At 37.2% G+C, this 14276-nt stretch overlaps 2 protein-coding genes across 18 annotated transcripts in view; one reads left to right on the top strand and one right to left on the bottom strand.

Moving 5' to 3' along the window:
- Positions 1 to 14276, top strand: part of LRP11 (LDL receptor related protein 11) — a 71059-nt gene that overhangs the window by 42135 nt on the left and 14648 nt on the right. For 3 of the 14 annotated variants that reach the window (XM_067701789.1, XM_067701788.1, XM_067701787.1), the window contains exon 7: positions 12022 to 12116. The exons of 2 other annotated variants lie outside the window; for them this stretch is intronic. In XM_067701789.1, coding sequence (XP_067557890.1) covers positions 12022 to 12080 — 59 coding nt within the window. In that variant the 3' untranslated portion in view covers positions 12081 to 12116. Of the gene's footprint in view, positions 1 to 1007; positions 1838 to 2626; positions 6506 to 12021; positions 14008 to 14276 lie in introns of those variants that run through there. 9 more of the 14 variants (XR_010933621.1, XR_010933623.1, XR_010933622.1 and 6 more) reach the window with 9 other exon arrangements.
- Positions 7164 to 14276, bottom strand: part of PCMT1 (protein-L-isoaspartate (D-aspartate) O-methyltransferase) — a 46628-nt gene continuing 39515 nt past the window's right edge. For 2 of the 4 annotated variants that reach the window (XM_067701795.1, XM_067701796.1), the window contains exon 8: positions 7164 to 7956. In XM_067701795.1, coding sequence (XP_067557896.1) covers positions 7944 to 7956 — 13 coding nt within the window. In that variant the 3' untranslated portion in view covers positions 7164 to 7943. Of the gene's footprint in view, positions 7957 to 8460; positions 8542 to 9489; positions 9634 to 14276 lie in introns of all 4 variants that reach the window. The other 2 variants (XR_010933625.1, XM_067701794.1) reach the window with 2 other exon arrangements.

Here is a 14276-nt window from a genome sequence, read left to right on the forward strand (position 1 = left end):
TTCAGCCACAACAGCTCCCTTCCCCTGCAGCCTAAACGCTGGTGTTTTCAACAAGTTGAACTCACTTAGAAGGGCAGCCTCTAATCATTCTCCTACCCTGAACAAGCAGAACTGGGTCTGGGTATTGGGTTCCAGTTGGTAAGAAATGGTTTGGGGTTCCCAGGGTTTCTTTGGGGGTTGACCAAAGTCTCTTTTTTTGTCCAATTCCTTTGTAACATATCCCTCTTCTGTGGCTAGTGCAGGAAGATGCAGGGGGAACTGGCACCCTCAGGTCCAAACTTAGCCCTTTCAAAACTTCTTTCCTCAAAGTCGCCATTAGGAAACTGGAATGTATGTGCCAGCTCTAGAATCAAATTATAGACTGTTGGTTTATCGCAGATTTTTATCTTTCATAATTCTCTACGGGAATACTGGCCTCGCCCAAAAGACTGTCTTGTAGCAAGAGTCGCTAATGCAACTTCCTCATCCCACCCTCCTGAACCCAGACTGAACTCTCAGACTGTTCCTGAGAATCTTCTTCAGGAGTTTCACCTAGGATTCCACAAAGAAACCAGAGGTTGAAATGCCATTAGTATGTACTCAGCTCCAGGCCCTCTTGTCTTGGAGAGGAGGCCAGCTATACCTGGGACTGGTTTTAAGCTCAGAAAATCAAAGCTATCAGGAGTGAACTTCCTCAGTTACTTACCCCCAAATGTAAACACGTGTCGGTACCCACCCTCTCTTCTTTTCCTCCAGCACTGAAGGAAAAGGTGTCCCCTCTTTCCAAGGTCAGTCTCTCCCCCTGACCTTGATGCAGCTCCTTATCTCCTCAAGTCTGTTTCTCCATCATTTATTAACTCCCAGTGTTTATAATCTCTACTGGTTCATCCCCCTAGATGCATTCAGATCTCTAAAAACATATAAAAAACAAAACAGCATCCCTCAGCCTTCAATCTCCCTGTAAATGAATTCCCAGTTGCTAAGTGCAGCGGCCTCTCCAGGCTTCACCTCACTTGACCTCTCCTTAGGATTTGATTCCGCTGACCACTTGCGTCTTGAAATAGCCTCGTCCCTCTGCTTCCAGGACTCCCTTCTCCGTTGGTCGCCGACCATTTCTCTGACCTGTCTCTTCCTGTGCTCCTTGGTCCTCCTCTTTGTCCGCCCTCCGAAATGTTGCTGCTCCCTGGGGCCTTGTCCCTGGCCCCCTTCTCCCTTCCTCTCTGGCGGTCTCACCCACTTTCGTCCCTGCAACCATCACCTTAACACTGAAGGTCCCCACATGTTCAGGCCCAAATCATCGAAGAGCCTAGAGAAAATTCCACCTGGGTTGGCTGTTGGCATCTCAATTTGAAACTGTGGAAAACTAATCATCTCCCTCACCCACCCCAAGGAAGCTCCATCACGCATCTAAGTCACTCGAGCAAAGACCCTGGGGACCAGGTACACGGCCCACTCCTCTTTATAGCTGTACTTCATGTATATTCTGTCATAGCAACTGTAATACTTTATTGTATCTCCGCATGTAAATGTCTATCTACCCAGAATTGAAGTCATTAAAAAACAATCTCATTGAACTTTTGGAGAAGTGGTATACCACAGTAGTTCTGGAACAGTACTGTCTGGGGCCATATCCTGACTCTCCCATACTGAGAGAAGTCAAGTCACTTAATTCTCAATGCCTTAGTTCCCTCATTTGTGAAATGGGGATAATGAAAGTACGAACTCATATGGTGGTTGTGAGAATTAAATTACTTAATCTATAAAGCGCTCTTTATTATCTTTGATTACCAGTGTCAGGCACATGACTGTTAATTTATGCAAAATGAATAAATAAATGAAAGAAAATGTTATGAAATCAGCTTATGCAATGGAGGTTTTTGCTCCTCTCGTTCCACCAGTTGGCAAGACCCCTGTAGCTAAAAATAGTTCCACCATATCATCTCCAAGCCTGGCCTGACTCCAGAGCAGATCAGACTAAGAATAGACCCTGCTGAGCTTGATAAGAAAGACTGATCTGGGGTACACACTGTTCCTTCCAGACTCCTGAAAGGCTCTAAAAGCTGCTTCTAGTCTAGGTGTCCAGGATCAATCCCACAGGGAAGAAAACCTATGAAGGAGAACTAGAGATTTTTTTTCCTCAAGTTTTCAATAATGGCTCTACTGGCTGAGAGTAGGTTCTCTGGATTTAGGAAACAAAAATTTCTTAAAGCCCTAACCAGAGCAAGAAATCAGGAGTTAGTCCATACTTATTTTAATGGTGAATGACCATGTATGAATCCATAGATGTAAGCTATGACTGCAATGAAGATATTTCCTGTGGTCACAATGTCTTTACAGTTGGATATAAGGGTAATCTGACTGCAACGTTTGTACCCACTGATGGCCTATAAATTTTATAGGAACCTGGTACACAGTTTGGTTTTAAGGAACTCTTGGTTTAAGACCTAGACCTGCAGCTTACAAGCTATGTGCTCTTGGGCCAATTACTCAATCTTTCTGCACCTCAGTTAATCTGCAAGATGGAGGTACTATAAGTACCTACTTGAGTTGTTCAGATTAAATACAACAGTGCTTATCATATAATGGATTGTGGCTGTTATTGGTATTAACCACTGACCTACCCTGTTCATTTCCGACCTTTGCACAGGTGCAGTGCTACCCCTGGCCCTGGGTTTGGCTATCACTGCTTTGCTGCTTCTCATGGTTGCTTGTCGACTACGGCTGGTGAAACAGAAACTTAAAAAAGCTCGTCCCATTACATCTGAGGAGTCTGACTACCTCATAAATGGGATGTATCTATAATAAGTGTAATTTAAATAGCTGAGGGCAAGAACATGTTTCACTTATAATTTGTATATATTTTAGGTTCTGATATTTATAACCTCTTCTTTTTTTTGTTTTGATTTGTTTTTAACCTCTTCTGTTTAACTAAGAAAACTACTGAAAACCCTGAAGATTCTGCAAATACTAAACCTTTGTTTTTAGTTATTGATTTTCCTTGGGAAGTATGTGAAATATTTTGAAATTTAGAGAGGAGTCCATATGACTACAGACTTTTACAAATCTAACTCTGATTTACATAAGCTGCCCCTAAAAACAGAAATTTGCAGTTAGCCAAGGCAGAAAATTCCGAGTCTCTAGAGGTTCCTGGGAAAGGCAGTGTTAACTCTTTCTAGAAGCCAGCCATTGGCACTTCATACCACCCCACTTCCCTCGCCCTGTGGCCCTCCCATTTCTCACTTTAAGCTTCCAGTGTTCTCCTTTCTCTTCTCTTCAAAACCTATTTCTGAGGATGGAGCTCAAGTGAGTGTACACCTTCAATGAGATGTTATCCACGGCAGGAATATCTAAGTTATAAACCTAATAAACAGGTCAGTAAGGCCTAGGGAAGGTGAATATGAGTTCTTCCCAATGCCTGACATCGTGTCATGTATGTGGCTGCTTCATTCTCCCAAAGGAGAATGACTCAGACTTTGAATTACAAATAGCTCTAACATGGTCATGGAAGCAGAGAACCTGGCAGGTCAAAAATTTTAACAGAAACCTAGCTGAGGGAAAAATGAGCAAGGAGGATGATTAGTTCTTGTATCTGCTCAACACTGCTCATTTATATAGTCACTGGTTTTCAGCATTAGTATGTGTTGATGGAAGAAAAAAACTGCATTCAAATTGAAAAACAGAACACTGAATGGATTTCTGGGTACAGCTTTTGTAAAAATGTCACGTGTTTAAGTATCAGCGGTTCTTCCATTCAGTGGAGTGATGCCGTTTTTCCGTTATTTATTTAATGCTCTAAAATGTTACAATGTGCACACAGCTAGTGCCAGGCTTATGTACTCCCAGAGCATAAGGGAGTTTTGCACAAATTCATCTTTACAGAAAACCAGCATCTAGCTTAGCATCTTTTACCTTTTAATCTGTAGGATTTTAAAGGCATATTATTTCCACCATTGCTTAATGCTGGGACTATGCACATTCTAGAAATTATTCTACTGAGAGGAATGTATAATGTGATGTTCCTAGTCACATGTTTTTTTTTTTTACCATAAGTGGCAAATCTTTTAAAATACTTGAAAACCCTCTAGAAAACTATTTTTAGACTGAACCTGATGTAAGTTATTCCTTTAGCAAAGACTTAATTTGGGTCAGAGATATACATTAACAAATGGATAGTTACTTAGTTCTAGGAAAACAAAGAAATTGGTTATTTTTATTTCGTAAGAAACTCAAGCATGAATTTTAGAATTGAGCAAAGATTTAAATTTCTCCTTAAGGAGTTTAGAGAAATGACTGTGTGAATGAACCTAAGATGTCTGTACTCTGTATGTGATGCTGTGCAGTTTGTTTTTCTATAGAAGGATGTCACCTATAGCCATATCCAATAAAATAAAAACTGATGAGGCATGCATCTTTCAGCACATCTTTTATACATGAAGAAACTAAACACAATTTAGTATTGCCATGGTGTTGAAACACTTGATAAAAGATGTCCCATATCTATATGTACAGTATTCTTTAATAAATTTTATTATATTCCTAAGCCTTTTTTTACACCTTTTAATATAATCATAGCTGCTAGTACAGATGGTCCCTGACTTACGTTGCTTCGACTTACATTTTTTTTTTTACTTTATGATGGTGCAAAAGTGACACATTCAGTAGAAACCACACTTGGAATTTTGAATTTGGATTTCTTCCTGGGCTACTGATACACTTACTGTACATCCTCTCTCGTGATGCTGAACGGTGGCAGCATAGGTCTTTTTCCCTAGAAAATAATCCTTTTTACTATTGATTTAAAACTGATACAGTAGTGTTAACAGGGAAATTCTGCAGGCTCTTTGATCCATAAGGTAATTTCTAGGCAAAATCCTGACAGGATAATCACCTAAAAATTAAAATAAACAAATAATGCTGGCAAAACAGATTACTCAGTGTGAGGCAGTCCTTTAAAGGGCACAGTAAAAAGTGTTCAGGGCATGGAATTCAAATACAAATGTCCTCAGCTGCCCTAGGCCGTTGGACTGCTGCCTCTTATGCTTAAGGTGCCCTCAGTATTGCCATCACCTGCTCTTTGACCAAAAGTGTTATTCTGTGATGCCCATCCTACTGGGACACTCCACCCAAGTGAGAAAGAGTTCTTGAGACCCAGCAGCCATAGAACTTCATCTAACGTTAGGAAAGAAAAAGGAAAGGCAAGAAGGGAAAAGGAAGAGAAGAACAGGAAGAGGGGGAAAGAGAGAATGAGGAAGAGGGGAGGGTTTCACCGGCCCAGCACAGCACTCTGGAGGCACTAAGGTGAGGGAGCACTTCTCAGAGTCCTGGCCCCAGCAACACAAAGTCAGTTAAAAAGATAAAGCCTCGGGCTTCCCTGGTGGCACAGTGGCTGAGAATTCGCCTGCCGGTGTAGGGGACACGGTGAGAGGCCCGCGTACCGCAAAAAAAAAAAGTGTAATCAATTTTTTTTTTTGAACAACGCAGATTTCAAAAATTAGGGCAATGGGATCTAAAGTATTTGTACAATGTTAATGTATACTTTTAACCCAAATGTCATTTTTAAATACTACTTGGGAAAGGGTTGAAACCCTCGTTAGAAAATAGAATTCTTAATTTAATTCTTAATTGAGAGCTAGATTTGGCTTTAATAAAATCAAATCTGTAAAAATCACCTTGTTTCAACAGGACCTCGCTAGACTGGAACTTTTAAAAATGTTTTTATTGTTCTTCATATTATGTAAAGAAGTCCTTCTAATAAGGAAAAATGAAATGCTAAAATATTTTAGAAATTATGAATACTAAAGATTAAAGAGACGTTTCTTCTCTGACCAAAACGTATATTAATTCAATTCTTTTCAAGAGAAAAGTTCATAGATAGAATTAAGATTCATTATTTCCATCTTTACACATTTATTGATGCTCCCCTAAAATCCATTCCTCTTTATTCAACATTTAAAAATTTTTTTTTTTTTTTTTTTTTTTTTGCCATGCCACACAGCATGCAGGATCTTAGTTCCCTGACCAGGGGTCAAACCCGTGCCCCCTGCAGTGGAAACATGGAGTCTCAACCACTAGACCGCCAGGGAAGTCCCTAAAAATTTTAACTCAAAAGGTTTAAAGTCCAAGAGCAATGCTTGGCATAGCATTTGTCTGTACCAATCAGATGCCACTTGGTTTGTCTTATCAGATTTATAAACTGTCCCCTCAACCAGACTGCAAACTTCTTGAGAGTAAGGGCCTTTTTCTATCCCCAAGACCTAACAAAGGGACTTACATAGAGTAAAATGTTGATAATAGCTAGGAAGGATACAGACTAGTGAATAAGTTGAAGAATTAAAGTCCTAAAGAATACTTGATGTTTGAAACTACCGCCCGCAAATGACAGAGTCCTGGATCAAAAGCGTTCATGGCCTGAGTCCAGAAGCAACACTAACAACAGCAAACTGAAGCCAGCAATGAATTCACAAGTTTTGGCCACCAACTAATGCAAGTTTCCTGTGCCTAAGACCCTGCCCAAGAAGAGACACTGGTAAAAACATGCATGCGTAATTTTTTTAAAGCCATTTTCAAAGAAGTAATGTTTAAGACTTTAACTTAAGATGTGGGGGGAGGTGCCTCATCCCCTCACGAAGGATCTATTTGCCAGAATCATACACACTTCCACACAGCAGAGGGAAGGGCTTTGCTGGGAGTGCTAGTTCTGCTAGCTCTAGAGCTTATATCTCTTCAAGTTCTAGAACCCTTAGAAAAACTAAGATCCTAATATAAAGGGATAAAATTACAACATTTAAGCAAGATCCCAACGTGTTACTGCCTTCTTAGAAACTCATTTTACAGTCGTTATATTAATAAATCTATTTATAGGTAATGGATGGGTTTTGGTAAATTTATCCTCAACCCTGTTCTTTCTTGACATTAAGTCAGTGCATTCATTCACCCTTTCATTCATTCAGCATTTATTGTACATCTACAAGAGGCCCTGTGTTAAGCAAAGAAAAATAGTAAATGAGGTGTAGTTCTTGTCCTTGAGAAACGTAGTCACATTCCACAAATGTACAGTTAGATTAATGCTCTTAACCTGCTCAGATTTCACAAAATGGAGCATCAGAGAAACCACCTTTTTCTCTGTGATCTTGGCATTGTGTACCTGGTGGACACGCGATTCTTCTATGTTCAAACACCGCCAATGCCTTTCACTTTTAACTTTATTTGGCAAAGCAGCACTGCATCAACTGTTCAGTGACTAGGACGCAGCTTACACAGCATGTTAAATCCATATACATTATGAGCAGCAAATCAGAAACAGAAAAACAATACTGAGCTCCTAGAATTTTTAAAGAGAGAAAGGAAGAACTATGTCAGTTATGTCCAATCTGAACAGCTGAGTGTTTTAAGGGACATCACCTGTCATCTTCTTAAGTTTTAATATTTACAAATGCTTAGCTTTAAGGTAACAAAGCAGCCGATTGTATCTACAACATGCTATTCTATGACACCACATCAAAAGCTTTAAAAAGGAAGCTCATCTCTATTTTCTTAGTAGCATCTAACATACACCCAAAAACCAAGAATCTTAACTTATGAATGGTGGTGTTACCTGATGCACAAAAGCAATCTGATAAATTAACATCTGAACAGAATTAAGTGTCTAAGAAAACAAAAACCACTCCTCAAAATCAATTCACAAACTATGTTTTCCATTTTGCAGAACCCTTCCTTTTAACATTTAAAGTAAAACGTGGGCATGTTAAAGTAATAATACACAAATTTATATTTGCATCCTTCTACCAATTTGGCTTCTGTGCCTCTTTGAAGAATTAGAAACCCCACAAAACCACACATTTTCATGCTGAAAATAGTGTAAGAAAGTCCAACACAAGCTGTGATGCTGTTGATTTTCAAAAGCTTTGAGGACTGAGATGAGCAATCCACTGTAATATTATATACTGGTCAAGCTGATGTTGCTTTTACAGTTCGTCCCTGGTGGGGGAAAAGGAGAGAAATATATAAGTAGGAGTTACATATTACAAAACTTGGCTTTCTAATAGTTTAGATACAACTAATAAATAAGTAAAAATACACTGACCCCCAAGCATTATTAAAAACAAAAACAAAACTGAGCAAATGATCCAAGTCAAAGCAAAAATGGAAATCAGCCATTTCAGACATCCTTCGTGCTACTCCAGAATGAAGAATGAAAACTAAAGGACCTGAATTCTTTATTTTTTAATTCAAAAGTAACTTTCTTCCTTCAAGACCAAATATTCAGAGAAATGGTAACTTTTAGATCCAGGATCTTGCTAATACTATGTATTGTAAAATAATAACGAGTAGTTAGAGTTCAGATAATTCTTTACAGCTACATTCACAAAATTGGACAAAAATTTAGTCTTTTGTTTAGGGTATCTGTTAGCAATTGTCGAGTGCGTCAATCTCAACCCAAACTCTTTGTGAGAAAACGCATCATCTGTAGGTATAATATACCTGTCAGCTGATTTCATAAGACAGCTTTATCAGCTCCAAAAGAAACCATTCGCTCAGCCAGGTGCAGCACTGTACCAGCAACTGCCAGTGAGAGGAAGGAAGGAAGAAAAATGCAGTCTAAAATAAATTGTATGGTATATAAATTATACCTCAATAAAGCTCTTAAAAGTGAAAAAATAAAGCTACCAGAAAAGCCTAAAAGCTTCTTATTTGAGGGTAATCTGAGTAACAAAAAACATTGTTAAAGACTCAAGTACTTTAGGAGTAAATAAGTATGACGTTTGCAACTAAATCTCAAGTGACTCAGGAAAAAATGTTACATATATGTATATATAGAGAGAAAGAGGGAGTGAAAAGGAATGTGGAAAAACGTTAATAATCGATAACTCTGGATGAAGAGATTCAGGAGCTCTTTGTACTATTCTTGCAACTTGTCTATAATAAAAATTTTAAAGTTTTTTTAAAAGCTGTTAAAATAAATTTGAAGGGAAGGTAAATAAAGAGCTAAAATTTCCCAGGTAAGTGGTGAATTAAGGGATTATTGGCCAGTACAGTATTTTTTATAAAATATGAATTTTATAAATTGTGCAAGAAAATATTTTTAAAATGACTTCTCCCATCAGCTGTCTTTGTCATACAGCACTGGATTATCTGTTAAATGATAAGTTATCAGTTCTTGTTCCTCTTAATATATTCTTCCAAATAATTTAAGTACTGTAATTCTCATAAAACAGCTTTTACTTAAATTCATGCAAGCATTAAAGTACTTAATCTTCAAAGAGTTCACTTGCAGAGTGCTCTATTCATAAATTAAATTCACTTGTGCTTTTTAAAATATAGATTAAAGATACTATTGTTGTTTTTTTTAATAATTTTACATTTTATTTACCTGTTGCAAGGCATTAAGGATTCTGTCAATAAATATCCTTATTGCCCAGCAATACAGTATATATCCTCTCCATTTAAAAATTTTTTTGAAAAGGGAAAAGGATAAAAACTCTCAACAAACTGGGTATAGAGGGAACGTACCTCAACATAATAAAGGCCACATATGACAAGCTCACAGCTAACATCATATTCAACGGTGAAAAGCTGAAAGCTTTTCCTCTAAAATCAGGAACAAGACAAGGATGCCCACTCTCGCCACTTTTATTCAACATAGTACTGGAAATCCTAGCCAGAGCAATTAGGCAAGAAAAAGAAATAAAAGGCATCAAAATCAGAAAGAAAGAGGTAAAACTGTCTCTTTTTGCAGATGACAACTAAAATTAGTTGTTTCTATATACTAATAATAAACTATCAAAAGAAAAATTAAGAAAACCATCTTATTTACAATTATATCAAAAAGAATAAAATATCTAGAAATAAATTTAACCAAAGAGGTGAAAGAGTTGTACTGAAAACTATAGAAAGTTGTACTGAAAACTATAGAAAGTTAATGAAAGACACTGAAGATGATACAAATAAATGTAAATATATTCCGTACTCATGGATTGGAAGAATTAATGTTGTTGAAATATCCATACTACCCAAAGCAATCTACTGATTCAATATAATTCCTATCAAAATTCCAATGTCATTTTTCACAGAAATAGAACAATCCTAAAACATGTATAGAACCATAAAAGACTCCAAATAGCCAAAGCAAACTTTAGAAAGGACAACAAGACTGGAGGCATCACACTTCCTGATTTCCAACTATATTACAAAGCTATAGTAATCAAAACAGTATGGTATTTGGCATAAAACAGACACAGAGACCAATGGAACAAAGAAATAAACCCATGCATATATGGTCCATTAATTAAGGAGCCAAGAATATACAACGGAGAAACAGTCTCTTCAATAAATGGTGTTGGGAAAACTGGAGAGCCACATGAAAAAGAATGAAACTGGACCCCTATCTTACACCACACACACAAAAATTAAGTCAAAATGGATTAAAGACTTGGATGTAAGATCTAAACTTATTGTGGTGATCATTTTGCAATATATACATCTATCAAATCACTATGTTGTACACCTAAAACTAATGCAATGCTATATGTCAATTATATCTCAATAAAACTGGAAAAGATCATATTGTTAAAAAGTGTTTAATGATATGGGACAATGTTGATGACATTTTATTAAATAAAAAGAGATTACAAAATAATGCTACCATATGATCTCAGGATTACAAAAGAGATTTATATAGATCTATGGATAAAAGAAGAAAAAATCTACAAAATGTTAGTAAGAGGTTACCTCTAGATTCTGGGATTATGGGTGACTTTTATTCTTTGTATTTTTTTCCTATTTTTACAATGCATATACATTACTTTGGTAGTCAGGAACAGTATTGTTGAAAACAAATAGAAGGCAATTTATAGCACCCCCTCCAAAAAAAAAGGAAAAGAAATTAAGTTTACAGACCTGAGTTTGTAACATTTAGGGTGCCAAAGAAAACCAAAAATTTGCTGCCATGGCAAGTATAACCTTGTCACATCCTAAGACTCCAAAATCCATTAACCTTATTAATTTTTCCTAATATTTAAAATTCTACATAACCATATTTTTCTTTATCTGACTTACATGCATAGATCATTTACAATAAAAGAGTACATCCTAAATTTCTAAAAAGGCTCTTTAAAATTGTATATATGTGTTAATATTTCATTAGATTAATAACTAAATATTTGTTACTTTATTGTATAGTAAGTAATTATACATAATTTAATTATTAGGTTAATAACTCTAAGTTACTAACATTTAGTATTATGTATTCTTTATCAAGAACAACTGAAAATATGTACTACCAGGAAATAACAATCAAAATCCATGAACATTTTCTAATCAATGGGCTTTCTGAGGTAATAAAAGCTTTGTACAATTAACTTTGTACAAAGCATTATGAGAGACATAAAAAGAATTCCAAAAGCAACAGAATACATTCTTGCCTTTAAGGATGTAAAATATGTCATAATGCTGTAACACATGTAAAGAAATTTAAAAAGCACATTATAGAACAATATGGAACACAGGATCAGCTGGATATCCTAGGACCTAAACTGTCAATCCTAGAAATGCCAGTCAATTCATAACATTTTTTTCATGTGTACATGGCACTTTTAAGAAGACATCGATAGACGAAGTACTTATGGAATGAGAACCCTGAAACATTCCTCAGTTTCACAAACCAGAAATGGACTTATTCCTTTGACTCTTGTGGCTATTAAAAACAAAAATAAAATAAAACTTACCAGAAGATTAACAAAATGTTGATTTCTAGATATATAAAATAAATATACTTGTATAAAATAAAATACAAATTTAGAAATCATTAAGTTTACAAAGCAACTAATACAACTATTAAATATCTATAGTCTTGAACATCATACCACAGATTCTAAGTCTATAGCCTATCTCTCTGACATTCTCTCCCCTTTTATTAATCCACCAAAATTGCAAGGAACATTTTTCCAAGTATAAGGGGACAAAAGTCTACATTCAAGTTTGGGGCTTTATTTGGCACTAGAATTCAGCAGGCCCACTAAGTTCTCTCTCTTTTTTCCCATCTAGTTTCTATCACACCTTCCGATATAAGACTGGATCTCACTCTCACAGAGCACTCCAACTAGCTCTGGATGCCTCAGTCAGAGAAGGATGGAAAGCTGGTGAGAAACAAGAGAATGTTCGTAAGAAAGCACTAGGATGAGTTCTTGAATTAATCCTGAAGAAATTCTGAAAGAACAGAAATCATCTAGCCTGGCAAGAAACTGACTAGGGAGCTTTTTACATAATTCTCATGTGAGAGGAGAAAATGTAGGCAACCCTTTTCAACCACATTCTATCCTTACCACCACTGCCTTAATTCAGGCCACCATCACTGTACCCCTGACTTGCTACAGGTACCTCCTATTTCTGACCCTAGTTTTGTCCCTTTCCAATCTACTCTCTACCCCACTGCCAGAATTATCTTTCTGAAATGGAATTCTGATTGCTTCACTGCCTGGCTTAAACAATCCCTCCCTACCGCCCTCAAGGCAGAGCCAACACACCACACTCTAACTGCCTGTTTGTCTTGTCTCTACTTGACTATAAGTTCCACGAAAATGGTCAGTTTCAAATTCACAGCTGTGTATTCCTGGCCCTAAAGCAGTGCCTACATAGTGGGCACGCAAACACTTGTTGAATTAATGATGTATTAAGGAGGTCCTCACACTGAAAAATATTTAACAAATTTAACAACAGAACAAATTGCCAAAGAAAAGTATTAGATGTTGCTTTTCCAAAGGCAATTTAAAATAAAGGCTTTTTTCTTTTTTTTCCTGTCTAGAAGAGTTTACGCATAGATTAGCCTGACGGGGATAGAAATAGGGCACACAAAAACTAGATGTCCTCTCAAATCTATTCCACACCTAAATTTAAAAAGCAGCAGACGGGGACTTCCATGGTGGTGCAGTGGTTAAGAATCCGCCTGCCAATGCAGGGGACACAGGTTTGATTCCTGGTCCGGGAAGATCCCACATGCCGCAGAACAACTAAGCCCGTGCACCACAACTACTGAGCCTGCGCTCTAGAGCCCACGTGCCCCAACTACTGAAGCCCTTGTGCCTAGAGCCAGTGCACTGCAACAAGAGAAGCCGCCGCAATGAGAAGCTCACGCACCGCAATGAAGAGTAGCCCGCGCTCACCGCAACTGGAGAAAGCCTGCATGCAGCAACGAAGACCCAACGCAGCCAAAAATTAATTAATTAATTATTTTAAAATAAAAAGCAGCAGAGGTATTTGCTGTATGGGAGGAAAGGGGAAGGAAAGAGGTGGTGAGAGCTGACTTCAGACTACATCTGGCACAGGGCCTCTTCCTCTCTGACTTCCAGTTAATTCTGCCCCATACGATGCCCTGGCAGAGAGAAGAGGGCGGGAGGAGAGAAAACTGAGGTGATTCATAGATGTGGGAGTAGCTGCTTCCCTCTATCACTACAGCTCCTGTCAGGGACCACACCCCACCCCCGCTTCTGCTGTCCCTGCTCTCAGTGGGTTCTAGTAAAATTGTTTCCTTACCTTTAGGTCTAGAGTGGTAACAGCTTCCTACTATCACCCTGGGAACCCCTGGTCCCTGGGTATGTCACATTCTTTACTGGTTCCCATAACCTTTCCCATATTTCTTTGAATAGTCCCTTCATTAAAGTCACTTCAAAATCCTAGCTGAGCACACTTTCTGTTTCCTGCCTGTGACCTTGACTGATAGTTTATGAACACAAACAGAAATAGCAACTTAGGGTCTCTTAATATTTTAAGTTGACCGTTGATGTTTTACCCTTTCAAACATCCTATTTTCTAGTAATTTCTTTCAGTACAAATTTTTTTTTAATGTGGCAGTTGTTTTTTTCCGATTTCATTTCCAGAGTTTGTTTTACCTTTATATTCTTTAAACTTCATGATTTACAACTAAGTAACTGATTACCTCTGTAATTAGAACTACATCTTTGGATATAGGAAAATGTGTTTGAACAGAAAATTTGCAATAGAAAAAATTAGAAAGTCATCCTAGTACAACTAAAGTTTCCAATGATGCATACATGTAAAATTGCTCAATGTTTTAAAAAGTTGAAGGCCCAAAAGAAAACCAAGTGTATATATATATTTAAATATTTGGTAAATGATTGAACAATTGTCCATAGATTTAAAAATTATTCTAAATTTAATACAAATAGTTTAGTCTTATCAAGGGTAAAATACAGGTGTGTGGAAGCCTGAAGCTTATATAATTGGGTAAGGGGGGAACCTCTTTATGAAGGAAAACAAAAAGGTAGGCTAAAAATAAGACTGTG

This window comes from Pseudorca crassidens, chromosome 13 (genome assembly GCF_039906515.1).
Source record: "Pseudorca crassidens isolate mPseCra1 chromosome 13, mPseCra1.hap1, whole genome shotgun sequence".
Taxonomy (NCBI): Eukaryota; Metazoa; Chordata; class Mammalia; order Artiodactyla; family Delphinidae; genus Pseudorca; species Pseudorca crassidens.